Here is a 26,752-nt window from a genome sequence, read left to right on the forward strand (position 1 = left end):
TTTGGCTTTATTTGTGTTTTGTGTGTGTTTCAATATACTTCCATCTGCCAGCAACAGAAACTGAAAGAGTACTGTGAAAACTAATGTATGCATTACAATTTTTACGCATTTCTTGCATTGAATGGTACATACTGTCCATACTGCTTCAGACTGAACTCCATGTCATTATTCAGGACATTTAATGATAGAATCAACATCTGCTTGGAACAACAAGCCTAGCATGGTGGACACAAGTAAAAAGATTATACTGGCTCTGTGTGTAAAACAGGATCACCCAGGAGGTACATGGGAAATATCGGCTGAATTAATCTTGTTAGTTTTTGTGGTTATTTTGAGTTTGTGGGATTTTCTGCCTTTACTAAGAGACGACATTGGAAACGGGGAAGAGCAATTTGGGAATAACTTACTGCAAATCTCTGAGGCTAGTTTGGTTTTAGCACAGAAAAAAAATGTAAAGTGTTATGTTTCAAATTTTCTGAATTCCCTAACAACTAACAAAATAGAACATTTTAAATACACCGCTTAGGGTGGAAGCTGAAGTGCAGATTAATTTAACATGATCCTTACATGGCTGATGACAACACTATCGCTACTATTACAATGCAGGTACCGAATTAGGTTCCTTTTGTAAGTACTGACCGAATTCTAAAAGTACCAGGTACCGATTTACGAAAAATAAAAAAATACCATGTTTAGGTAGCTAAATGTATCCTTGTGACTGTGAGGGAGTGGAAGAGTAGGTGACTTTCCATGCTGGACATGAATACAGCATTGTAAGATTATATATTGAAAAATAGATTTGTTAAATTGAAAGGTTTTTATACTTTTATAAAAAAATATTAGACAAATTGATATTTTTTACCACATAAACACAAAAAAAGTACCAAAAAATTGGTACTTTTCAGTACCGGTACTGATTGCCAGGTACCAGGCATTGGTACTGTACTGTTTCAAATGTGAAAGGTACCCATCCCTAGAAACAGGGAGTCAACTGTTATGGATAGAAGAAGAGAGGAAACCAAATGCTTCTATAAGTAAAATTAGTGTCAATGGCAGGAGAAGTCATAAAGCCAGGATGCATTGTGTCAGAATGGAATAGAAATGTTTTTAGATTGGTGCATTTTTTTTTTTTTTTTTTTTTTTGGGCCTCATAACTATTGTATCTCCTCATGTTTATTTTCCTACAGATTCACAGAAATGTCCCTTAGGTTTTAAGTCTCCATGCTAAGCTAAGCTTAATGATTTCTATGATTTCAAACTTTAAACCTCTGTCAAACTTACAGGATTAATAGGAAACATGATTTACATTGAGATGATTCATTTTTATCTCGTGTTCTGAAAAAGTTCCGTTCTCCTTAATTTGCTTTATGTGGATCAGTAAGAGGACATGTTCAGGTTAACTTGAATAAATCTTTCCTGTGTACTTGTGAATCTTGATGTGTTTCTAATGCACTGCTCTTCTGTCACGTTTCTTTTAATGCTGTTTATAGGGAAAACAGTTTGAGCGCCATTGTTTTTAGATTTCCTTGATGCAGACTTTGGGGAAAAAGGTTGAATCACTTTCACATTTATGCTTTGATATTATCATTCTTTGATCCAAGTTTGAAGTGTTTCTGTGTTTTAACTTCCATTTTTCCACCTCACTTTGTGGGAGTCATTCTAACTGGTCTGCCGGCTTGTTCCCAAGAACTGCACGCATTTCAGACCGTGCAAGATGAATTAAGTGCAGCTGTAAACATACACATTCTTTGCCTTGAAAGTAAACATACACGTGACTTTGTGTGCAAACTGGACAGGGCGTGGGGCCCCTCACAGTAAGCCTTGCTCATTCATCTTTTGTCTGTTTTTGTAAACGTGCCTTTTCAGAGAATTAATGGCTGAGTAATCTCAAACAGGTCAGTCTGAAGGAATAAAAAGAAAAAAAAGGCCTGTTCATTAGAAGTAATCTGCAGATTGATGCAATCGACACTTAATCATTTTAAATCATGTTGGGAGTGTTGTAGTGTGTGGGCAGTAGTGTGCGTATGCATAAAGAGCACCGTGAAATGTAGAGACTTTTTTAAGGTCAGAGTAACTGCAGTGGAGTCTAATCTGTTAGTGGATGAACAGCTGAACAAACTTGACCCGACAGTATTTGGTCAGGGTAGTCCGCTACGCTCCTCTCCTCTGCTGCTGCTGCTGTAACTGTGCTCCACATGAGGAGTCCATGCCTGGTTTTCCAGGCCGGCAGCCAGGGGAGAGGATCCGGAGGGCTGGAAGCGTGCAGCCTGGTTAAGTATTTGAATTATGTCATTGACGTCAGCACAGTCATAAACCTCGCTGCGGCCCATCCCTCAGGCTGGCCCGTGCCAAAACAGCTCCATGGTGCATTGTGAGAGAGCTGTCAAACTGGCCCCCATGAGGTGTGTGTGTCTGCTTGTGTGTGTGTGTGTGTGTGTGTGTGTGTGTGTGTGGTTGTTTGTATAACTCTTGAAGCCTTTTGTTTTGATATGTGAGGGGATAACGCTGCTGTTGTAAACTATGAAGAGGCATTATCAGGTATGAGGGTTGTTTGTGAAGGAAGACAAAAGCTGATTCTTGGTTTCGGAGGTTGGACCTTTACCGTAAAGTCTTTCACTGCAGAAGTTACTCATTTTAAACATCACACCACACATCTTATATCACAACCTGTCATGAATTACTCACCTCTTTTAAAGTTTGGATAGACACCAGACAATTTTTTGTTACCTTCTTAGATGAGAAAATATTGTTTTTACTCCAAGAAATATACCTCTCGAGCTGATGACAGGTTTTCAGATTAGATTAGATTCTGATACCTGCTGTGAGGCGGGGTCAGGTCCTGTGACAAGAAATAAACAAAACAGATACATAAAATGCACACAGCAGTTTAGAAAAGTATGTTGTATCAACTTTTCTGTATGCAGCTGTATTATTTCACAATGAAAATTACAATATATCACTGTTTTGTGGAACATGATCCTGCTTAGAGGAAGTTTACAGATTTCTCTTTTCATATATAAATGTGAAAAACATTTAAATCATGTTAAGGAAATAAAAACAGCAGCTGGGCAGTCATATAATTCACAAAAGTAAGCAAAAGAGTGATCCAGAAGTGTTGTAGGTTGACAGGCTTTGTAAACTTAAAGCATTTCACTATATGCAAATTAGATAATAAAGCAGTGAACTTTGTTTAGTTTTATTTAAACAGTAACTACTGAAGTTGACTCTTGCCAAGTCTTGGTTAAGTCAGTGGTTATTTTTCCATCAGAGATAACCTCCCTCTGCTGCTCTCTGATTGGTTAAACATGAGTTAGAATTACGGTGATGAAGTTATACTCTCCCCTCCTGTTTCTTCATGCCAGCACTGTTTTTCCCCCCTCTGTCATCTTGTGTGCAAACTGACGTACATTGGGGGTGACACGAGAATGATTCACCGTCTGTCACGGCTCCACATGGAAGACAAACTCAGACAAACATCACTGGTCCGTGCACGTATCAGTGTCAAAGAGTCTTTACTCCCTGATGAAGCGCTGAGGTCAAGATGAGGAATGTGTGTTTGCGCACATGCAGATATCCTGCAGCTGTTTACTCTTTGACTTAGTGATGACTCGAATCTTCTTCATCGAGTCTCTGTTTAAACTAGCCCCATTACTCCCCGACAAGTGGAATTAGTCTGAATAAACAAGGAATGATCCACATTAGTCACTGTGTTCACTCAGCTTCCACATGAAACTCAAATACAACATGAAAACCTCAACTGTACAAGCCTTTAAAGATGCTTACACAGGGGCAGCAGGTGTAGAGGTGTTCAATATTTAAAGGTGTTTTTTCTTACGGCAGTGTCAATGCACTTAAATTATGTTGTCGTAAGGGCTGTTAAGTATTATCTGTAAAGTAATGAGAGTCCTGGGGAAATGTTGTTTTATTACTGTTTTATTGAATCCCTGTTGGTAAATAATACTTCAGCTCCCACAGTATCTTCCTGCTTCCTGCTGCCACTATGGTGGAAAATAACATCACACTGTGCATTTGAATCACACATTTTCATTAAAAAGAGCTTCCAGACTGTTAAACAAGTTAATTATTTTTTTAAATGTATCATCAGAGTGCTTTGAGTCTGAGCAATGCCATTATACAGGTGGCACATTTGGCTGAATATTTCACCATTAGATCAACAGGTGTATTATTTTGACAGAAGTTTGATTTGATTTGTGAATAGGACTCCCTCCTTATCCAGAACCAAAGTTCACCTAATAATTTCCATTTTGACTGGGAAAACTGACTGAAAAAAGTCAATTCAACTGCTAGTCAAAGGGTTAATCAGCTAACCCACCGGCTCAGTGGTTCCCAGCCTTTTTTGTTTGGTGCTGTTTTGCACTATCATAGAAAAACAAAGCCTCCCTCGGGGCCCCTACTAGAACAGTGATGCACTGCTGTCAAAAATAAACATCAATTATGACATTCTTTCCAAAAGAAGTAAGAAAAATAAGTATTTTTATCGACAGGAAGTCATTTAGATTATCCTGCGTGATTGTGACTTTAGTTAACATGTGAAAATCTAAATTTAAAGACCCCAGAGCAGACGAGCATCATGATATTAGGTTGGGAACTTTGCTCCCCCGATCCATGTGCCAACTTCTCTTTTATGGCCTAATGATTTGTGCTCCTTTTTCCAACTTTTTCCTGTGCTGTGCTGTATTGAAACTTTCTAGCAGGTGTTTGCAGACAGACCTGGGAATGGTTAATTTTATCGTAAATGGCTTTGTAGTTTTTTCAGGCATCACCTGTGAGTGTGTTCTCAGAGTGAACTTGTGCATAATTGTTCAATGATTGAAATTCAACTATTTATATGATTAACATTGTATCTTGGAAATGTTTTTTCTTTTTCAGTTTATGCTACACCTGGTAGTAATTTCATACAACTGCCCAATGCTGGGTGCAGGGCCTCTGAAGTGGTTTGCTAAATATAAAAACTTCCATCATAACATGAAAACATAAAAAATAACACTAGAAACAGTCATTAAATGGAACTCTATCTCCTTATGTTTGCATCAAGGTGGGAATTATTTAAATAATTGTCAAACAGTTTGCAGTGACTATCGCAGCCAACTTCACAAAACCGATTAAACCAGAAAGAAAATATCAGCTATTAATAAAAGTTCTCTGCAACGGTCTGTGTGATCTACTGATTGTTGATATCAAATGTTCTCTAAATGTCCGATTTCTCTAAAGCAGATATTTATGTTTAATTTATGTCGTCAACTACAGACTCAAGGGAGGATTGGACTACGTGATGAGCTGTAGTAACAGCCACTGAGTGGTATTTGTGCGTCATGTGCACGTTTGTTAATTGACGTATGTCAATAAAGATGTCCCCTGACACACAGATTCCAGAAAAGCAGAGCAGACGCTTGGCTGTGTGTTTGTTTCTCTATGATTACTTCAGTGTAGTTTGGAGCAGAAAGGCCAGAACCACTGTGCTACATGATACTACTGACACTGATCCTCAGCAGTTGGACTTCAAACCACAACAGAGCACTTTGCTGTGCTTCAACTTCAGTGTGGAAAAATGCAGCTTGTGTGACAATACCACAATGTTTTAAAATGATGGAGCTATGAGACATTTGATAAACAGCACTGTCCAAAGTGTACCTAACTGCCAAACACAGCTGTAATGGTTAAACCTCAATGGAGTTTACCATGAGTGCACTTCTGGGGAGCATAAAGATTAAGCCTTTGAAATAGGGATGTCCTAATCACATTTTTTTGCTCCCGATCCAGTTCCAATTTTTGGATTTTGAGTATCTGCTGATCCCGATATTTCCCGATCTGATCTTTCAGCAATGCATTAAGAAAAAAGAAAATAAAAAAACTCATACAAGTTATCCTTTGAGTGTTCTTTATTTTATTTTAATGAAGGTATCATTCTAGCTAACATGGATAAAGCTTTTTTTCTCCACTTAGTGCAGCATTGGATCAACAAGATTGCCTTGTATGTGTGTGACAATAAGGTTGCCATTTCTTGTTTGCAATTTCATTGTAATTTTTTTAATGACAAATTAAGTTCTATTCTAAAATGAATGATGATGTGCTATTATACACATTTTAATTAAAAAAAGAACTAAGGCCCCAGGCTTTTTCTGATTCCCTCTCCCTTGATCTCCAATTGTTAAAAAATGCCTCGATCGGCCCCGATTCAGATCACGTGATCGGATTGGGACATCCTTTCTTTGAAACAAACAAAACAAAGTCATACAGGTTGTTAACGTGTTAAACCATCCAAAGTCACAACTCTATATTTATCTGTACAGATTTTAATCCCGTTAGTGCGAGAAACAGGTTTTTTTCAGGGGTGGTTTGGGAGCACAGAGAGGGGGCAGAGCGAGGCGGATGTGAGCGGAAGGTGTCTCGGGTGGGAATGGAGAGTGGAGGTGGGAGGTGGAGGTTGGGGAAGTTGGAGTCTGGCCTTAGTCGTTGGTGCAGTTGATGGCTCTCACAGAGGCCAGTTTGTGGCCCTTTAGGGGAGAGAGTTGGAGGGAAATAGGGGAGGGGGGGAGGCAGACGGGGTCTGTCTGCACACTGAGGTCTGTTGTCCTCTCTGCAGCCTCCAGCATATGGCCAAAGCATTAGGACTCGAGCAGGAAAAAAAAACTCCCAGTGAAAGGGGAGGCTGGAAAAGTACCTCGCACTCTGTCTGGCTACAGGTTTTTCAGACTGCATGTGCGTCACGCCACCTTTGACTGGTGACATTGTGAAATGTGGTGGCCCATTTAGCTCTGTGTTTATTATCAGCCAGAAGTGATGATGAATTCAGCTGTTTTCATCTGTGAGTGTGTGTTTAACCTTCACTTTGGTGAATAACAACTACAACTTAATCGCGTTGGAGATTTCTGGCCTCAGGCTTGTCTTTTGTCATTTTTTGGACAAACAACAGATGAAAATGTGAAGTTTTGCTCCACTGATCTTGCTCTAGACAACTGATTTGAAGCCAAGTACCAAAACCAGAAACCTTTTGTTCTACATCTGATGGTTTTTACTGCCATCAGACCCTGGACTGTGTAATGAATCAGCCGCCAGCTTCAAACTGACTTGATTCGCGGTCATGGAGGCGGTGTGAACGAGCCAAACCTTTGATGTTTCCTCTGCTGCAGAGTGTTTCTATAAGTCCTCATTGGAGGGAAAGAGGGCAGGATGTGGTTGCACCTTCTTGGCATGATCTCCCGTTCCTATGGCTCAAGACGGCCCAGTGTTGGTGTATAACCAGTTTCAACAGCTCAACGCCTTGTGCATGAGCTGCTTTGATGCAGTACTTTTTGCTCCGTGTCACTGACTTTTACATGACTTGGATGCCGGTGGTTCTTGTGAATAGTTTGGGCCAGGAAGCTTGGCTTCCAGCAGTATATTATCGCCAAGGGTTCCTTGAATTCACCAACCTCGAGCTGAAGTAAAGGAAAATTAGTCTGACCTGAAGAATGAGGCTAGTGCTAGCAGTCAGCTCTTGTAATCTGAGGAGCTGGTGGCCTGATTTCTAAAAAGCAGAGTCAGTCTTTAATGGTTGAAACCCGACTCTGATGGATTAAAAAGGGCACCTGTCATCATGATCCTCTGATACCTTACCTTGTTGAAAGATTTCCTTGACTGTGCATAAACCGTCTCAGAGTTCATTGAAGTCCTTTGTTAAGCACCGGTGGTTCAGGGTCTGTGCGCCATCACTCTGCTTTGAAGTGCTTTGATCCACTATATTGACGTAAATTGGGGAACAGCATGCTGGCTGTCCTGTTGTGCTAAGCATATGGGGTAAATGTCTTCCATGTGTGAAGCCCTATGAAGCAGAGATCAGCCTTTTCCAGAGAAAAAAGGTGGGGAGATCCAGATGCGTTCAGCCTTCACTCCCTCCAGGCAGAAATTTGTTGAATCAACCTTCTGCATGCTACACTGAGAAAGATGCTTTTAATTTGTTTCCTCGTGTTTTATAGTTTCAAAGAATTTCTCATAAACCACTTTTTCACTTCTACATTGCGTGCGTCTGCCCACATGTGAGTAATAACTGCTAATGACGAGGTATTTCATCAAATGACAGCCGTGATTCTTGCTCCAGCATTCAGTAATAATTCGGCTCCATGTTTTGTGTGAGCTCTGGGCCAAAGAGGAAGCACTTTAGTTTCTTTGGCACACAACGAGACCCTGGCCTGGCCTCCCCCCCTCAACTCGGGGAGTCAAAGTTTGCCTCTCGTGTTGCTTGTGCAAACACCGAGTTTGGTGTTTCATTTAATTTTTTTCCTCCCTCAGAGAGGTTCAGAGAGGAGAGAGCCAGTGTGTGAATCATGGTGGTGTGAGCTTCTGCTGCAGATCAGCAGAGTGAGGCCTTGAAGTGGTCTGCACATTTCAGAGAGGAAGTGGAGGGACGTGTAAGGGTGACGGAGTGCATGATATGAGTTCATGCAGGTTTTTCTACTTTACTTCTCCTTCTGTAGGTTTGATGTAAAGATATTGCAGTGTTGGGTCAAAAACATGAAAACAGAGTAAAAAATGCACAAACAGATTGCTCAGGTTTGTGTGCTGTACCTGTGTAGACACATCGTTTGTATGTGTGCAAATGAGAGGGGGGTCACAGACACGTCAACAGCAGGAGGCAGCAGACCGCCTAGTTTGCACACCAGCAGCTCAGCTGAGCAGTACTGAAAGGGGAGCCTGAGAGGGGGGCGGGGAGAGCAGACAGAGTGGGAGGGGGTTTGAAGAGCGCACGAGAGCAGGGGGAAGAGGGGTTGCTGAGAGAAAGAGACTACAGACGAGTCTGCAAACAGAAACTCTAGCCTCAGTTTGTCTGAGAGTTAGACTTCCATGAACTTCTCTGAGGTGGTGGAGTGAAACGAGATGAAGGAGCTCTGTGTACATACCTCCCCCTCTTCCTCCACGTCTCCCGGATGTCCTGCCGGCCAGTCTTCTGTGAGATCCAGCCACTCTGGGACCCTTGGACCTCCATGCATGGTGTCGGGGGGTTCTGCCATGGACGTGGACCCTCTCAGGTCTGAATACGTGTCCATGTGTCTGTTGGCAGATGAGTCCTATCAGAAGCTGGCGATGGAAACCATGGAGGAGCTGGACTGGTGTCTGGACCAGTTGGAAACCATCCAGACCTACCGCTCAGTCAGTGATATGGCCTCCAACAAGGTAGGGCTTTTTTTTTTATTTTATATTTTTAATAGCACAAATGCAAACAGTGCATCTGTGCAAGCTGTGCATAAGTGATGTTTTTACAAATGTTTGCATCGATACACTGAAAACGTGACTTAAAAATGTGCAGAAGTAGCTCAGCTAAATAACACCCTGCAAAAACTCCAGAAATTTCAGGAATATAAGAATGATGCTTTAACTTTTGGACAGATAGAAAACTTTTTTTTTGGTCTTAAAAATTATAAATTGAAAGTTAAAAAGTCCAAAGTCCAAAAGTCCAAAGGAGGTCAGAGGATTTTATCAACAGGCTGTTAAGCACACGTTTCAAAGTTGCTTTTGATGGTATTTACACAACTTAAACCCTTATTATGAGGATTTCTTTGTGCACAGCTTAGGCCACTGATATGATGAACCCCATGAGGCCTTCAAGGAACAAAGCACAGTCTTGTTGTCATATACTCACATTTAATCTTGTTTTGGTTAATAATAAAGTAAATGTTCAATATAATGCATTTATCACAGAATGTAATCTGAAACCAGGGACAGAGATCATGATATGAAGTTTTTTACTGTCTGTTGATCTGTCTGACTGGTACACAGCTGCACAGTTGGCCTTTGTTGCTGCGCGGTTGTCAATTTGCACACGGTATGCAAAATGTTAATTGCCTCTTGCCACATTGACGCACTTGCAAAGTAACAGCCGTTCTGTGGTAGCGCTTGAGCGGGCACAATCATTTTATGGCTATCTTGTTAGGAGGAATTGGTAGCACTCAGTTTTGCATCCATGATTACTGAGGTCCAGGTATCTTTGAATAGCATTAATGCATGATTTCCGTGGAGAGCCCTATCTGCTCTTCATTCTGCCTAAATTATTCAAAATAAAGTTGCACAACAGGTCCTGGTTGCTGATGAACATGCACCATGATTTTATTCTGCACACAGAGACATTTGTCATTGATCTGAGTGCAGAGTGCGTATTGGCTCTGGTGTAATGTTTACCTCTGTTAAACACTGGTCCACGTTCTGCAGTGACGTCAAAGGTCAACATTCACTCACAGACATCAGTTTGGCAGACTACAGTTTTAGATTAACAGGAAGTCAAGAGTCACAAGAGGAAAGTTTGTTCTTACTGTAAAGGTGCATTTCCCCATTTTTCAACCCCTTTGGATAGGGGTATTAACTGTGTAAGTACATATCATGTAAGATCATATTTAGCATTTAGTTTGCAGAACCAGCTAATTTGGAGCAGATTTTTCCCTTTTGGATTTTTTCCCCATAATCATCAAGCAGGAAAGGTTAAAAAAGCAAATGTAGTTTCTCTTTTGAAGTAACCTCAACTTTTTGCTTTGTAAGATAATTTTGAACAATAAACAGTTCAAAATTCTAATATTTTAATTTCTCACTTGTTCCTAAAAATAAAGTTTTGCACTTTTATTTTATAATTACTAGTTACTAACTCAGTAACTAGTGTTGCTCTCAAGGTTTTAACAAGACAGAAGAGCTTGCAGGCATGCTAACAGCTATTTGCACCTGCATTCAGGAAATAAGAAACTAAATGCCTATGTTGGCTTGCTTCAATGTCAACTGTAACAGTAACTTTTAGATTCACCATATTTACCAAATTGTCTTTGGCTACTTGAAATACATGCATACATGCATGTTATAGTTTTCAACCCCACTCAACCAATTGCAGCTCTTACTAAAGAAAACACAGTGAATTAAAACATGTCTCTGCTCTCACCTATCCATGCTCCTCCTATGCTACCAGCACTCAGCCTCTCATGAATGTATGACCTCCTCCACCCCAGCTTTCTCCTGTTGAATCTTTATGTATGTATCCTATTGAGCCTGTATGTATGTTTTTACCCATCTGGAGGGATTTTGCAATGCACTCCATGGAAAGCCTAAGCAGACTGCTTGGCTAACCCAGGAAGTACTCAGGTAGTAATTTAATGTATGATCTGAATTTGGGGCGAATTAATTCACTATTTTTAGAAAACTCACATCTGAACTTGAGATGACGCTCGAGAGGTCATCTCAGTATCAAAATGATGGGACAAGGCTGAACCATTGCAAGTATCTAGTTCAGTAGAAAAGGAAACACTCCTGGAAAACTCTGCTGGCTTCCCTGAAAAGAAGAGGACTGCAGTCTCAGCTTGACAAATCAAATTTCTCATTTGAAGCTTGAGAAAACACTTCAGCTTCATGTTGGTTGAACATTAAATGCATAGCGATTCTTTAACACAACGGAAAGCTGCACGAAGAACTAACAGCTCCCTTTTGCTTTGATGCAAATAAGTCATTTCTGTTCATGTTTCATATCAGCAGAGCTCAACCAAATTACTACAGGGTGCAGATTATTACTCAACCCTCCTGCAGACAGAGGAGACTGCATGGCGGCGTCAGATTATAAACACCCACTGTGGCGTTGTCCGTTTCCGCCTGTATTCTCTTCTGTGGTCTGGGGGAGGACCGGGATGTGGGGTGTGTATTCTGACTAAAATGGGTGACTGTGACCCTGACACCAGTTTCCTGTCTTATTTCCCTCACCCCCCTCTCCTCTGCCTCATGGTAACCAGACCACAATAGCTGAGCTGGGACCATGCAGCCAGGTTGAGTTTTTACAGAGAAACGCGTCACTGGGACTGTCAGGACAATGGGCACAAGGCCCTGCAGGCGCATAGCAGCACAGCCGCTCGGTCAGGCAGGCCGGGCACATTGTTCCCCATGAGTCAGAGTCCTGTCTGTGTGACCCAACACCAGCACTGAGCATTGTTGACCAAGGCTGTTTCTGAAAGAGCACAGGTCAAGAGTTTATAATGTTCAAGTAAAGATTTGTCACTGTGAAGGCTTGTTGCGCAACTGCTGAGAAAATAAAAGGAGCCAGTTGATTGTTCATGTGAGGCTTTTTGCAAAACTGTTGTTGGAAACAAACTTACTGTTGCACCATAGTTAAATTCTCCAAAGTAGATTTCTGTTGAGGTGTCAGCTGTCTTTCAGTTAAATGGTTGGTGGTTTGATCCTGGGCCCAAGTGTGTTTGGGGAAGACCCAAAATTTCTCCACACTGCCTGAGCTAGTGTTTGTATGAGATTAGTTAACACAAATGGACACCTAGCATAGAATATGAGTTTATGCCATTTCCAGTTTACCTGTGTTGAAACTCTGCTCAGATCCTAGAAAGTAAAGTGCATAAAGTTTGGATATGCATTGATCGATAGGGGTGGGAGAAAAAAATCGAAATACGATATGACAGGAGTTTTTGTTTGATAATATCAAAATCGGAATTCTTTGTCAAATAATCTTTCTTTCTTTTTAAAATTCAAATTCTTAATTTCAGTCTTTGTTTATAAACTGGAATGGAAAAAAGTTACCACTTTTCTCCTGCAGGGGGTGAAATGTTTCTCTCACATGATGTGCACTTTATGGGAAAATATGGCTCCTGATGTAGTCTGTAGACATCATTATCTTTTAATTTTTTCACATGGTCTGGTGTCAAAGAAGAAAACCAAAAATCGTTAAAATTGAAGATTTGCAATTTAAATTGATTTGGCACTCCAAAAATCTCCGTAATAGAACTGAATTGTGAGTTTAGCATATCGTCCTAGCCGATATGGGTTTTATTCTTGTGTTATCATGGTGTATGGCCTTAAATGAACATCATCCCTGACCCGTTACAGAATCTGCAGCCGTTTGCTCCTTTCCATCATTTACATGACGTGATGTTTGACAAAGAGCCCATTTCTTTTCAGAGAGGACGTAATTGAGTCCACCATCAAACCCTAAGTGTCTCCTCTTTCGGTGCTCAAGGGCGCAGGTGTTTCCGGGTCTAACGGGACCACACACCCTGCTGACCGCCGGCCTGGTCGCTGTGACCTCAGAGCCGGAGGAGCTGCCTCCCTGCCCCCTCACTACCATCACTCCAACCGCACAAACACGCTGGAGCTGGTGGCGGCCTTGCACAAACTCTGCCATCTGAATCCAGTTAAAGGAGGGTAGGGCTCTGTGGGTTAGCGTGCGAGGGAGTGAGGGAGCCCCTGGGCGGGTAGGAAACTTTAACTCACGTGTGGTCACTCTAACTTTGAAGCGCCGCCGTCTTCAGAGGGGAAAAAATGACAAAATTATTGAAACAGATGTAGCGGTGGGTTTGTAGCTGCAGCAGGGGTAATGGACATTAAATTATAGTGTTTTGATTCGGTTTGACTGAAGCTGCAGCAGTGATTATGGTGCCTAATTGTAATTAAAAAGTTAAACCTCTGTAATCTGATGTGAGCATGGAAAATAAAGCAGAGAAAGGAAGGTGAATGAGACCTGCTTTGGCTTTAAACCTGCCCTCAGCCAGCTTTGTCCCTCGACTTCCAGGAAACGTGTCTTTCTAGTATTTCTAAACGGTGAAATTCACCACCGCTGAGCGTGTTTGCACAATAAACAGCCTGACACAGGGCAGAGGAAGCATTTGTCCATTCTGTGTTTTGTCGGATTGTAAAACCAAGTATTGCAACAGGATTTCAGGCTGTGCAGCCCCATTTCTCTAACTCTCTCTGTTCTTCTTGTCGAGATGAAAGTATGTTTAAGGATTCAGGAAACTTTCAGAGACTTGTCCCAAACATACACAAGTATTCTGTGATTTTCCCCCACATTACGTCAGATAGCTTTCTATTTATCTTGCCTCTTGGGACTTTTTAGTAACAGGCTCAGGTATGTTAATAGTTTGTCGCCTGAGGCTGTCTCAGGGAGCAGGACGTCTACCAGTAAATGACTTAAGTGAATTTCTCCTGAAGTAAAAAGGGGAAGTAGGAGGGGACACATGCTCAGGCCTGTGCCGGAGGGAGGAGCGTTCATCTCCAGTTAGACTGAAGAGGCCAGGCGGTCAAGTGAGGCTCTATCGCCATACGTTTCCTGCCTGGCTCCACTTCACAAGAGAGTGTATGAAGAGAGGAGGCAGACAGACTGAAGAGGAGTTACCGCCTGAGGAACTTTACTGGATTTCTTTCTTTATAGTTGCATTCGTGGTGTTAGTTTAGTGAAAATGGGACTATGTTGTTCTGATAAGCAGGCGAAGAACTTTGAGATACTCACCGGCTGGAAAAAGGTGAGAAAGTTTCTGCTTAAGTGATGCTGCTGGAGTGTAAAGTGTGTTATTTACTCAAGAGGAAGTTGTTTGATGCAATGTTTTAAATATCTGTAAAGGAACAAAACAAAGAAGTTTGATTTTTACTTCAGCCTTGAGTTAAATTTCCTTTTTGGTTCTTTGCTCTAAGTTGCAGCTAGTAGGACAAACTGTGGGCATGTCTGTCTGCAGACTTTTTGCAGTCATTGACGTTTTTCCAGAGAACATTTTTCTTGCTTGGCTTAAACCCAAGTAAGAAATTTGCATCAACACAGTGACTCCAGTGAGATGTGGCTCACAAAGTTTGAATACTGAAACGTTATGACCCATCTAGCACCAACCACAAGTTGAGCTTATGCAACATGTGGAGGTTACCAAAGAGGAGAGTTTGTTCTGAGTGAGCACCAACGTAAAAGGATGTGTGAGTTGTCGCCATGCATTGAGTAATCCATTCTCCTGAACGCACTCACAGACCCGTTGTCACGCTGTGAACAAACGCTGTGTGTCTGAGCTGAACTGTGTGACCCAGTGTGACTGACATGTGGCTGATTCATTTCCTACAGGTCACAATAATCTGCACTGTTCTGCCGCTTTGAGGAATCACTTACAAGTTCTCCTTTGAATGGTCTCAGATTGCTGAATCCAGCTCACATTTTTTGTCCTCACGAGCCCGTTCTGATTTTTATGCGCAGCCTCTGGCAGGCTGAGCTTCAGAGCGCAGCCAGTGCTTTGAAAGTGGTTTTCAACTTTCACAGTCAAGTGGATGTTAGCCGTCTGCTTGACAGCTATTAGACAGCTGTTGAGCCAGAGATGGTGTGGGTCTGTGGAGAGAGGAGAGGTTTTATTGTAGGACATAAAAAACACTTGGCAAGAGCTGAGAAAGGCTGATTTTTTTTACTTTTGTTATAAAACAGTAAATTAGAATCACGTTTCAGGAAAATAAAAGAAGTCATGATAAAGATTAAGATCTGGTTTACATCAGAGCTTTTCTTTTCTTGAGAGAAAAATCATTTTTCACCAGAATCTGTGAAACAGTCCGCTGTCTGTTTGATCAGCGTTTAGCCCAGTTTCGCTTATACTGTGCTTTCAGTGTTTGTGTGTGCATGTAATGTGATGCAATGTGTTCAGAGTGGGGACCACCATGAGAACAACGGAGGGGTGTGGGCATGTGACTCTGTTGCCATGGCGTTCAGGTTGTCGTGCAATTGGTGGTACGCTGGTGGGCGGCAGACCGAAAACTCTCTCATCTGTCATCTTTTTTGTGTCTTTTTACACTCCGAGCTGCTGCAGAGACAGAAACACTGTGTTTGGCTCTAATGATGACATAAGCTTCAAAATGTTAATAAAATAAGTGTTAAGTAAGCCTAATGGACTGAAAGGGTTGATTAAATGTTATACACCTATGATAAAAACTGTGGCTTGATCCTTTAAATGAATCCCCTGCGCCTCCTCTGCCATATGATAAACACTGTGGTGCTTTGAAGTCTCACATTGCGCAGTCTGCATTGGATCTGTTCTGCATTACTGAACAGGGGGAAGGAGGGTGAGGAGAGGGTGGGAGGGGGTTTGCAGCGAGCACAGAGGAGAGACAGCGAGAGGAAAAGATACGGGGGGGTTTCTCCAGACTCCCGTTTTCTGCAGTGCTGTGCATGGCTCAGTGTTCTGCAAGGGGAGGGAGGGAGAGAAGGGAGTACATCACTCTCTGTGCCACAGGGGAGCTCAACTCCTCCTCCTCGTCTTCTCCATCTCTGCATCCCTCCTTTCCTTTTCTCCCTCCGTCTTAGAGCCTTCCTTCATGCTTTGTTCAATTAGGGCTCGGGGAGGCAGGATTTCCCCCTGCCGTGCCGCTGGATAACGCTCAGATTGTGGTTGAGAAGACAGAGACGGTTCGGATCTGAAGGAAGAAAAGGGAATATTGATTACATCCAGGGGGATTCCATCACTCTTGCCAGCGGCTTTGCAATCCGGGAAAACAGCAAGTGACAAAATGAGGAGGCATATTTGTTCAGGGATGTAGTGTTGGAGTCCGCCGCAGCCCCTCTCCGGTGGTTCAACGGGGCGTATTTTTTGTTTCGTTTGTGGGTTTTTTTACTGCATTGGAGCGTTGGAAGGCAGAAGTTTGGTGGCGTTCGAGCTGCAGGGTGCAGGGCTGAGCGCAGCCTTGGGTTCCACTCAGAGAGGAGCGTACAGGGCTTCTGCTGGGGAGCACCAGGGGCTCAGCACAGCTCAGCACCATGCCTGAGGCCAACTACCTGTTCTCTGTGTCCTGGGGATACATCAAGGTGTGTCCTGGATGGGGCTGTGTGTTTTCGTATGTGTGTGTGTGTGCATGCATATTGAAGCTATTACTTCAGCTGGAAAACACGCCAGAGTGTACATCTTATGTTTTCATTTGAGACGAGAGTGTTTCATATCTCTGCTCTTGCTCAGAGGTGCTGTGCACAGAGAAAGACGGGCACATTTTGTCTCTGAAAAAAAGCAGCTTAAAGATACTCTTGATATAAAATGCACTGCATTTGTTTGTTGAATTATGACACGCTCGACTGAGTCAAGGGTTTATCAAAATCTGCACAGAGAAGACATAAACAATCCCTTATAAGGCACATGAAAAAATAACAGGCCGTGATCTCATGGGACATGTATCAGAGGCAAAAAACAGGAAATGCTTGATTCCTCTGCTCGGAATCAGAGCTGAAATGATGTAAGAAATGTGTGTCCTGTGCATCAGTCATTTAACCTCATGTGTTTTTTTGTATCTTTTTGCCTCCAGTTCAAGAGGATGTTAAACCGGGAGCTGAGCCACCTGTCTGAGATGAGCCGATCGGGCAACCAAGTGTCAGAGTACATCTCCAACACCTTCCTAGGTGAGCACTGCAGTACATGTCAATATTCACAGAAACACACACAGTAGTGAAATTTGCTGCAAACTTCTCAGCAGTGAACGGCTTAAATGAGGCGACATCCTTCAGGAATCTGACAGTGTGTGAGTGCTGGAGGTTGTGAGGTCATCTGAAGCATGTGTTAAGTACCTGGTGGGCCCCAGCACTCTCAAACCAGTCTGATCTGGTTTGGAGGGGGGAGACAGAGAGTTCCCTCGCTGTAGCTGCAGGATGATGTAGAGGGGAGGGGAGTCCCCTCTGCAAAGTTGAGGGGTAAACAGAGGGAAGGTGTGCCAGTGTGTGTGTGTGTGTGTGTGCAGTGCCATCAGGTCCACATAGATGCTGCATAATTTATCAGGATGACAGCAGCAGTGTTTCCCTGCGTCCCAAAGCCCCTGCTGTGTTTCATGACTCACAGCCAGCCAGGCTGCCCCTCAGGTTTTCCACCTTCCTATCAAACTTAATGCCATCATGCACCCAGACAGGCCGCTCAGCGTGACCACGTGTGGCGTGCACACTGAGGAACACACCTCTGTCCTTGTGCTCCCAAACCAACCTGCAAGAGAAATTTGTCACTCAGTGTCGCAGTGAACCAGAGATTTCTGCACGGCAGAAGCACTCTAGTAGAAAAGCACACAGGCACAGACAGGAACTTGTTCTTTTCTTTGAAGCTTTGTGGTTTTGTTTTCATCTGCATTGCAGCGAACACCTGTCAGGTAGAGTGAGATCACTCGCTTCCTGTGCTCTGTAGAGGATGTAGCACTGATACGTTTCTCTGCCTCGCTGCAGTGTGTGTGATGCACAAATGTACACCGGGGGAGTCTTGCAGGCTGTCAGCTGCAGAGTGTGACATGCACTGAACAAACCCGCACACTCACACGTCATTGGGGCTTAATGAGCCAGCTTTCCATGATTCTGTGGGTGAGTTTCTGCGAATGCATGGGCCGCTGGAGTTTTCCAGAGTTCAAACGGGGTCCTGTGAACTTTTCTAAATATCACAATCTGGAAACCCAAACAGAGTTATTCTTGAGGTTTATTATCAAGATAAAGAACAAGAGCTGACGTCCACTGGATGCAAACAGAAACTTGCACACAGTTGAACTTGAGGCTGAATAAGTCTTTATAAAAGTGTACCATCATCTCAGCTTTTCTCTTTTAAACAGTGTACATTTAGTAACATAATCTGAGTTTTTTCTGCTGTCATCCGGTGTTTATTTTCAGCAGAGTAAACAGTCACTGAAGGACTCTTTGCTAATTAAATGAGTGTTGCAGCTTCAGTGTGTTGTCACATAGGTGTGAGAGGTCAACTGACTCCACGTGTTAACTCTGTTCACTCACTGCAGAGCTGGAGACACACTCACACAGTCTGTGTTTGTCTCTGGGGCTTCAGAAACCACCTTTTGAATCCTCTTTATGTTCCCTTTCAGACAAGCAGAATGAGCTGGAGCTGCCATGTCCGGTCCCAAAATCAAGGGAAAGGAAGAGGAGGCAGGGCCAGCAGCAGCAACACCAACACCAACACCAGCAGCAGCAGCAGCAGGGTGGGATGATGACTCAGATCAGCGGTGTGAGGAAGGTCAGCCACACGCCTAGCATCTCTGGAGGAAGCAGCAACCGCTTTGGGGTTAAGACAGACCAGGAGGAGCTGCTGTCGAAGGTTCGAGGGAGTTCAGATGAAACATTTTAAAAAGTATTAAAAAAGGTGTGATTAGAAACTCAGCCTTGATTCTTCTCTCCAACAGGATCTTGAGGACATCAACAGATGGGGACTAAATATCTTCAGAGTGGCCGAGCACTCCCACAACCGACCGCTCACATGCATCATGTACACCATCTTTCAGGTCAGTGCCTTCATCCTCCTCCTCATCACTCAGGGAAAGCTCATAATAAGGTGTGAACACCTTCGTACACAAACACACATGGACACGCAGCTACAGTAAACATGAGGCTCAGCCAGCATCAGTGTGCACAGCGTGTACAGTATGTTCAGCTGTCAGTGTCACTGCAGGAACATCTGCTAAAGCTGAAGCTGATTTCAAGCTGTGAATCTTCACTTTGTGCCACGTTTAAAGCAGCAACATTCACAGAAAGCGTCACATCATCTCCATCCTCGCTTGCTGTTGTTGTTTTTCCTGAATTTCATCTTCTTGTGTTGCATTCAGGAGCGAGACCTGATGAGGACGTTCAAGATTCCAACAGACACCTTTGTGACGTTCATGCTGACCCTGGAGGGACACTATCACTCGGACGTGGCGTACCACAACAGCCTGCACGCCGCTGATGTAGCACAGTCCACACACATCCTCCTGTCCACCCCTGCACTGGATGTAAGCCAAATTTTGTGCTTGAAAGAAACACACTCACTCAAGCTGTTGTTTTTTCCCTCAGTCATTGTCTAATGAGTTCAATTAAGTTGTTTATACTTGAAGTTTGCCATTATGGTCCACACCTTCCCTCAGTCTCTTTATTGTGTTTGAATAAGCTGACTGGCATTTGCGTCACCGATGCTGGCATGCCCCTGAAACTGCATGCCGGAGAGGATGACACATCCAAGAACCGGCCTCAAACAATTCCCCGACACCTTGTTCATCCAGTTTGTTTCCTGTGAAGCTCATCTGTTTGTTTTTTCTTCCTCCTCTCTGTAAACGTAGGCGGTCTTCACTGATCTGGAGATCCTTGCGGCCATTTTTGCTGCAGCCATTCATGACGTGGACCACCCAGGAGTGTCCAACCAGTTTCTCATCAACACCAGTAAGTCCTCTTTCGTGGATCTCCCACTCCATGTATTTAGTCTACATTTACAAGGCAGGAAATGAGTTTTGAAGGGATCCGTCTCGGGCTTTTATTCAAGTCTCTCCCCCCCTCTGTCTGCAGACTCTGAGCTGGCTCTGATGTACAACGATGAGTCAGTGCTGGAGAACCACCACCTGGCTGTGGGCTTCAAACTGCTGCAGGAAGACAACTGCGACATCTTCCAAAACCTCAGCAAGAAGCAGAGGCAGACGCTGCGCAGAATGGTCATAGACATGGTGAGCAAACATTTCTGTCTGGATTTAGCTTTCACATCTTTGACGTCTTCATTGCTTCAGCTCTTACACCGTCTCTGTGTTCATGTTCATTTTTACAGGTTTTGGCGACAGACATGTCCAAACACATGAGCCTGCTGGCCGATCTGAAGACGATGGTGGAAACCAAAAAAGTGACGAGCTCAGGAGTGCTGCTGCTGGATAACTACACAGACAGGATGCAGGTAAGAGGCTCACTCACTCACTCAGACACACACAGAAAGCAGACATAGAGAGATGGATGCAGTGTCTTTAATTATTCATCCCTCTCTGCAGGTTTTGCGTAACATGGTTCACTGTGCGGACCTGAGCAACCCCACCAAGCCTTTGGACCTGTACAGACAGTGGACAGACAGGATCATGGACGAGTTCTTCCACCAGGGAGACAGAGAGCGGGAAAGAGGGATGGAGATCAGCCCCATGTGTGACAAACACACAGCGTCAGTGGAGAGGACACAGGTAGAGGACTCACACCCAGCTTCAGAAAGACAATCTTCATTGCTCCCCTGCTTTTCTTTTGGGGCCCAAACTTTTTAGCTGCTCTTTCCCCACATTGTAAAAGTCCAAATTCTACTCTTTCACCTAATTTGTAAAGAAATGAATTATTTTGTGTGGTTTCTTGTGTGAACTTAAATTTTTACTGACATCCTGTTTTTATTTCTTCAGGTCGGCTTCATTGATTACATCGTCCACCCTCTGTGGGAGACGTGGGCTGACCTGGTCCATCCCGATGCCCAGGACATCCTGGACACACTGGAGGACAACAGGAACTGGTACCAGAGCATGATCCCACAGAGCCCCTCCCCTCCCTTCTACAGCAGTGACGGGGAGGGCGGCCCACACGGCGAGCTGGAGGAAGGACCTGCGCCGAGCAAATTTCAGTTTGAACTGACGCTGGACGATCAGGGCGGAGATGGAGACGAAGAGAGCGGGATGATGGAGACACTTCAAGACCACCCTTCAGAGGAGGGTGGGGTAGAAATGACGACGCTCGACGTCTCGCCTGAAGAAACATAGCTGGACTGACGTGTTCGAGTGCTGCTGGTTTATGCTGTTTGTGGCTGAATTCATTTTATTGCAGTAGAGAAATCCTGCAATCTGGCTCTGTAGAGCTGCCTGGCAATGAGGGCCTAACTGAGTGTGGGGCACCCCTGCAAACAAGGCCAGGCAACCCTGTGGCAGTTTGTCCTGAGCCCCCTTCTCCTGAGCTGGAGGAGCAGAGGGTCTGCTCTTTGAGAAGGAACTGCTGTTGGACTGTGAGGATCAAGCTTTGCTCTCACGGAGAGGATGAAATAGACAATTTGTGTCTGAGTACTGGGACTTACAAAACTTCCAAACTTGCACTTCAGGATGTTTTTTATGTTCATTCTTCGTACCGTGTCGGATGCCACCTGTCAAAGCGTCCTACCAAAACTACTTGTCAAGCGTTCTGTGTAGCCAAGTAGTTTTTTTTTTATCACTTGTCTAAAAGAAAGTTGTGTGCCTTTTTTTTAACAACTGTGTCTTTTTGTAAGTGTTTTTATAATTTATTGAACACATTCATGTAGCTGTAAATGTGTCAAATTTTCTACAAAGCAGACACAATTGTCTCACACAGTCTTCCTACTGTTCCTGCAATATAATAAGCTTCTTCTTGAAAAGAAAAAGAAAAAAAAAAAAGAGTCCGGTGTATGATATTCTTAAAATCGGTTGACTTCCTAGCACAATTTGCACTTTGTGGCAGCAGAGAGGGTGTAAAACTTCAATAACTTAAGTAACCATGCAAAACTGAAATGAAAACCAGATTTGAATCTTTGAGCTGTTTTTTAAAAATTCATCCCATAAGCATTCGATTCTTTGTTAATGGGGAAACATTTTGTATGAAGAGTCCAAAAATATTCATTTTAATTTGAAAATCCAAAGATTGTTCAAAGATTTCACTGCCACCTCTGAAATGTTTGCTCACTCATGTTACAACCAAAACCTAAAACCCATCATTTCTTCTAACTTGTAGCTAGATTAATAATCAAATGTAATTAAAAAAAAGTCAATTAACAATAACTTTTCTTATTAGATTAACAAACCCCTGTATTTTATTATGTACAGAGCGATCACTGGAAATCTGCTTCCTACGTGTAACTCTCCATCAGCGCTCACAAACACACACGTCGTGTTTGAAAAGCTTTCATCCCTGTCAACACACCGTGACTCATTTCGACCTTTTGAATGACTGTAAGACTGTGTGCACGTTGGAAAAGACACACCTGTTAGCCATGAATAATTGTATCCTGTAGTTTTGATTCCAGCACTTTGAAAAAAGTGACGGCTCAGCAGCTGGTTGCTGATCTGTCCGACACTACCTGAAAGGTACCACGTGTGAGGTGCAACCTTCACACCAGAAGACCATCATGTCATTACATGATACGTGTGTGTGAGAGAGAGTGTGTGTTAATGTGAGAGAGTGTGTGTAAGTGGTCACAGAGTTGCACAGTCTTGCTGACCCTTCAGTCTATTTATTATCTTATTCTTGTATATGATAATATTGATATTGATTGTTAATATTTCCTGTATATTTGTCATTATTTATATGCACTACCACATGTTACAGTCTGACTGAACTTGTCTGGTGCTTCGGATTTATTGTACTCAACAAGCTACTTTGTTACAAGACCATAACGTGAAGTTATGCAGTAAAACTTTGGATTGTTTCTTCGGTCTGATGATCCAACAACACCTCGCGTGGGGTGCAGAAGAAGTCTAGCTTTCGTTTGCGTCTTTGGTTCCAGGCGTATTATGAAGATTGATTATGTGCTGCAGTAGAGTGTGTACGGTGACGGGTCATTGTACAGCTAAAGGAATATTTGCTGAAATATATAACATGTTTCAAATATATTTTTTCAGTGTTTCCTCACAATATATTGTAAAACTGTGTATGTTGTGCTCAACAAATGTTTTCTATCGGATCATTAAAATGGGCATGTATTACAGAAAGCTCTGGCCTCTGTTGGTTTGTTTGAATTGAAAATCTTAATAATGTATTACCCTATGAATTTTTATTTCATTTTGATTATTTATTCATGTATTTACACACCAATACAGTTACATAAGATGTGATTATAAAAAAGAATAATAAGGGTGTGCCAGGAGGCCAAGAAGCAACCAGGATTATACAAGAGAGCCTCACCTTTCTTCAACAGCACTACAACCAAAACACATCAGAACAATAAATACAAATGATCTAAGCTAATTAAACAGCTGTACTTGAAGAGAAGTAATGATAGAGAAAATAAGAAACACATTTCAACAAAGACATTGCACGTCATGAGAACAGTTCTTTTATTTTCTTAAGATGATGAAGCTCTTGACAACATGCATTTTACATTTCCATATTTGGTCACCACCGTACCTGAAAGAAAACTGACCGTGGCTTGTTTTTAAAACAAGGAGGATGGAGATAATCAACCTGACTGGAAGACTTGTGCTTGTATGTAATTCAAATAAGGATAAATCATATCTTACATAAAGATAAAAATCAAGATACACTGAAAAAAAAAAAATTTGCTGATGATTACCAATGATTTCACAATTTTCTTTGCAGGTAAAACTGATTTATTTCTACTGGTTTAAGTTTACATCCATTAATAAGCCTAAGAACAGAGTATGGGAAACTTTGAATCAATTAATACCATCTATGACTGTCAAGCAAAATCCATCTGAAATCTGCTTTTACCTGTAAATACTAGGAAGTTTTTTTTTGTTTTGTTTTGTTTTTTTAAAGAAAAGAAAAAAGAAAGAAAAAAAAACTCAGTAAGAGCTTATTAATTTCAAACCATCTTGCAGCTCTCACTAATTCTTTTTTTTTGTTTTATTTACTTGACTGTGTAAGTCACTGTGGGGCGAAATTGTGTTGATCCCATCAGCAAAAAAAAAAAAAAAAGGAAAAAAAAATTAAATCCTCATCAAAAGTAATTTGAATAGATAAGTAATAATAAAGGTCTAAATACAGAGCCTTGTAGTACACCCCATGTTAAATCTACTGTGTTTAAAACACAACCACTGATTGTAACACACTGGTCTTCATCGTTAAATGTGTCCCCTTAAAAACCATGATTTTGTGGTTTAATAATGTCATGATTAATGGTACAAAACGCTTCAGAAATGTCTAAAACTTTACCAAGTGCATAGCTTTTACTATTTGTTGCTGTTTGAATGTTTTCCACAAGTTTAAGCGTGCCAAACAAGTAGTCTTTGTAAATCAATATTGATGTTAAAATAGCCATACAATGATTGTTTTTATGAGAAACAAGATATAATGAATACGGGCTGATAGCTGGTGCTATAATTTTGATGAATTAAGAACCTACATCTGCAAAAAATCTCATTAAAGCCACAAAAATTTCATATGGGTCATGGTCAGTTTAACACAATCAAACCCTGAGTTTTTATTCCCTGTACCTGGTCTGTTGCTTTTAGCTACCAGCTTTATTTCAGTAGTTATTAACTAGCTTACAACCCATTTTATAAATTAGCCACAGATTATGACTGTTGCTATTTTCTCAGTTTCCAGTGCATCTCTCCTCTCAAGTACCACCTGCTCAAGGTCCCAGAAAACCAACATGAGGGCAGAGCTCACTGAACCTGACCTGTATGTAGGTCATTAATAAATAACTCACATCACAGTTTCTCTGCCAGTTATTTATAAAGTTTGTGATTTTAGCTGGCATTACACTGTCAAAACTCCAGTTTTGCAAATCTCAGGGGAAAACCAGCGAGTAGATGGCGTCACTTCCCCGCAGTGACACCAGTGACACGTCTTCCTTTAGATTTGGGTTCATTTCTACTGGACACCAAAGCAACTATGTAAACAGGAAGACTGGAGATAGTGAAGCTATGTGCAAAGCCCTCAGGGCATTCACTCTCCCATGGCTGAGAGCACCTTGACCCAGAGATAATCATCTGGATACGTGATGAACAGGAGGGCATGATAGAAGAAGAGAGGGAGATATTAACAGATTGGAGTTTCAAATCATTTCAACTGAGCAAACAAAGGAAGACTTAACTATGAGCAGGTTTAGTGATGTAATCTCACCTTCATTGTCTGTGTAAAGGCAGATGTTAGAGCTGTTAGCTCACAGAAATTAGGTCCCAGGTTCAAATCCTCACAGGGGCTCTGGGGAGACACAAAGTGTCCTGCTGCCAGTCACCACCACTGATTAATCACGCTTCTTTCCCTCCCTGGTTTCCCATTCCCTGGGTTCTAATAATGATTTCCTTTTTTGTTTTATTGATATATTTTTTGTCTGTACTGTAAATCCATATTAATAAATCTGACACTTGATGATTGCTTGTGATTTTTAAAATTTATTTTATAAAGCTACAAAAGCTGTGAGCTTCCACTTCCCCTCAATCAATGCCCTGGATTGCGTCTGTTGACGAATCAAAAGCTGGAATCCTAATGTCTCACTGAACAGAGTTATGGAGATAACATTTTCAATTGCAGAAAAAAATCCTCTCGCATTAAGAAAGTATAAATGCCTGGATTGCACAGATACACAAATATGTGTGGCTTGATTGGTTTGATTGGGTGACTCATTAGCAACACTTGTTGATCTGATCACCCATTGCTCAACTATATCAGCTGCATACAGAGTCAGCACTGTTCACCAAAACCAAAATGTTTAACCTATACTACTTAAAACTTTTACTAACGCCTATAGTAAAATACTATTATTTAGACTTATACTACAAAAATTTACTAAAACCTATACTAAAAACCTAAATTGAAACCCATACTGAAATCTTTATGCTGTGTCCATCATTCTGAGTGCTCTGACTTATCAGTCAGTCTGCTTGACAAATCATAAACCACTGAATCAAATAACATATACCAGTTGTAACAAATGTCCATAAAGGTCCCATATTTTGCTCCTTTTCTGCAGTTTAATATGGATCATCGATGTCTTCATGAAATGGTGGTAACATGTTTTGGTCCAAAAGCCAATAAATCAAGCACAGCAGCATTGTTTCCAGGCTCTCATAGCCCCTCTGTTCAGAACGCTCTGATTTAGTGGGCGTGACCTTCATATGTAAATGAGCCACCGCTGATACCGCCCCGCTCTTCTGCGTCACTGAGAGCGGTGCCATGAGATCTGAGTGCACGATGTTTAGAAAACAGTAAAGCTCGTTTACCGTAACATTACAGGCCAAAACAACAGGCTAACCGCAGCTACTGTTAGCGTCCTGAAGCTAACACAGAGACAGGGGGGACACTGAGGAAAAGCTCTTACATCTGCTCCACAGCACACAGCATTTAAAATACTCACATTTCCAGGGTCCGAGGTTTGTTGGCGGATGGTTGGTAATGCGCCTGGATCCAGAACCAGTCTATTCGCTAGCCCTCTGTTGTACTGTCCAAAGTTGGAAAAGCAGTCGGCCGTGAAGTGACTAGCACACACATGCACAGTTTTACTGAGTGTAGCTGGCACATTTCCTTGATAAATGAACTCTTAGTCTTGTCTTCTTCCAAGATGGGGAGCTTGTGCATGGA

General features: G+C 42.3%; 1 protein-coding gene across 2 annotated transcripts in view; it reads left to right on the plus strand.

Annotated features, from left to right (window-relative positions):
- LOC141803988 (3',5'-cyclic-AMP phosphodiesterase 4B-like) overlaps window positions 1-23,196 on the plus strand; it is a 70,893-nt gene extending 47,697 nt beyond the window's left edge. For both annotated transcript variants that reach the window (XM_074688163.1, XM_074688164.1), the window contains exons 9-18: window positions 9,059-9,171; window positions 17,053-17,146; window positions 18,589-18,818; window positions 18,904-19,002; window positions 19,324-19,488; window positions 19,813-19,912; window positions 20,036-20,190; window positions 20,289-20,411; window positions 20,503-20,685; window positions 20,893-23,196. In XM_074688163.1, coding sequence (XP_074544264.1) covers window positions 9,059-9,171; window positions 17,053-17,146; window positions 18,589-18,818; window positions 18,904-19,002; window positions 19,324-19,488; window positions 19,813-19,912; window positions 20,036-20,190; window positions 20,289-20,411; window positions 20,503-20,685; window positions 20,893-21,243 — 1,613 coding nt within the window. In that variant the 3' untranslated portion in view covers window positions 21,244-23,196. The remainder of the gene's footprint in view (window positions 1-9,058; window positions 9,172-17,052; window positions 17,147-18,588; window positions 18,819-18,903; window positions 19,003-19,323; window positions 19,489-19,812; window positions 19,913-20,035; window positions 20,191-20,288; window positions 20,412-20,502; window positions 20,686-20,892) is intronic.
- Window positions 23,197-26,752: the final 3,556 nt, after the last annotated feature.

The sequence above is a fragment of the Halichoeres trimaculatus genome, unplaced genomic scaffold, assembly GCF_033239565.1.
Source record: "Halichoeres trimaculatus isolate MK-OKI-2021-1 unplaced genomic scaffold, fHalTri1.1 fHalTri1_scaffold_15, whole genome shotgun sequence".
NCBI lineage: Eukaryota > Metazoa > Chordata > Actinopteri > Labriformes > Labridae > Halichoeres > Halichoeres trimaculatus.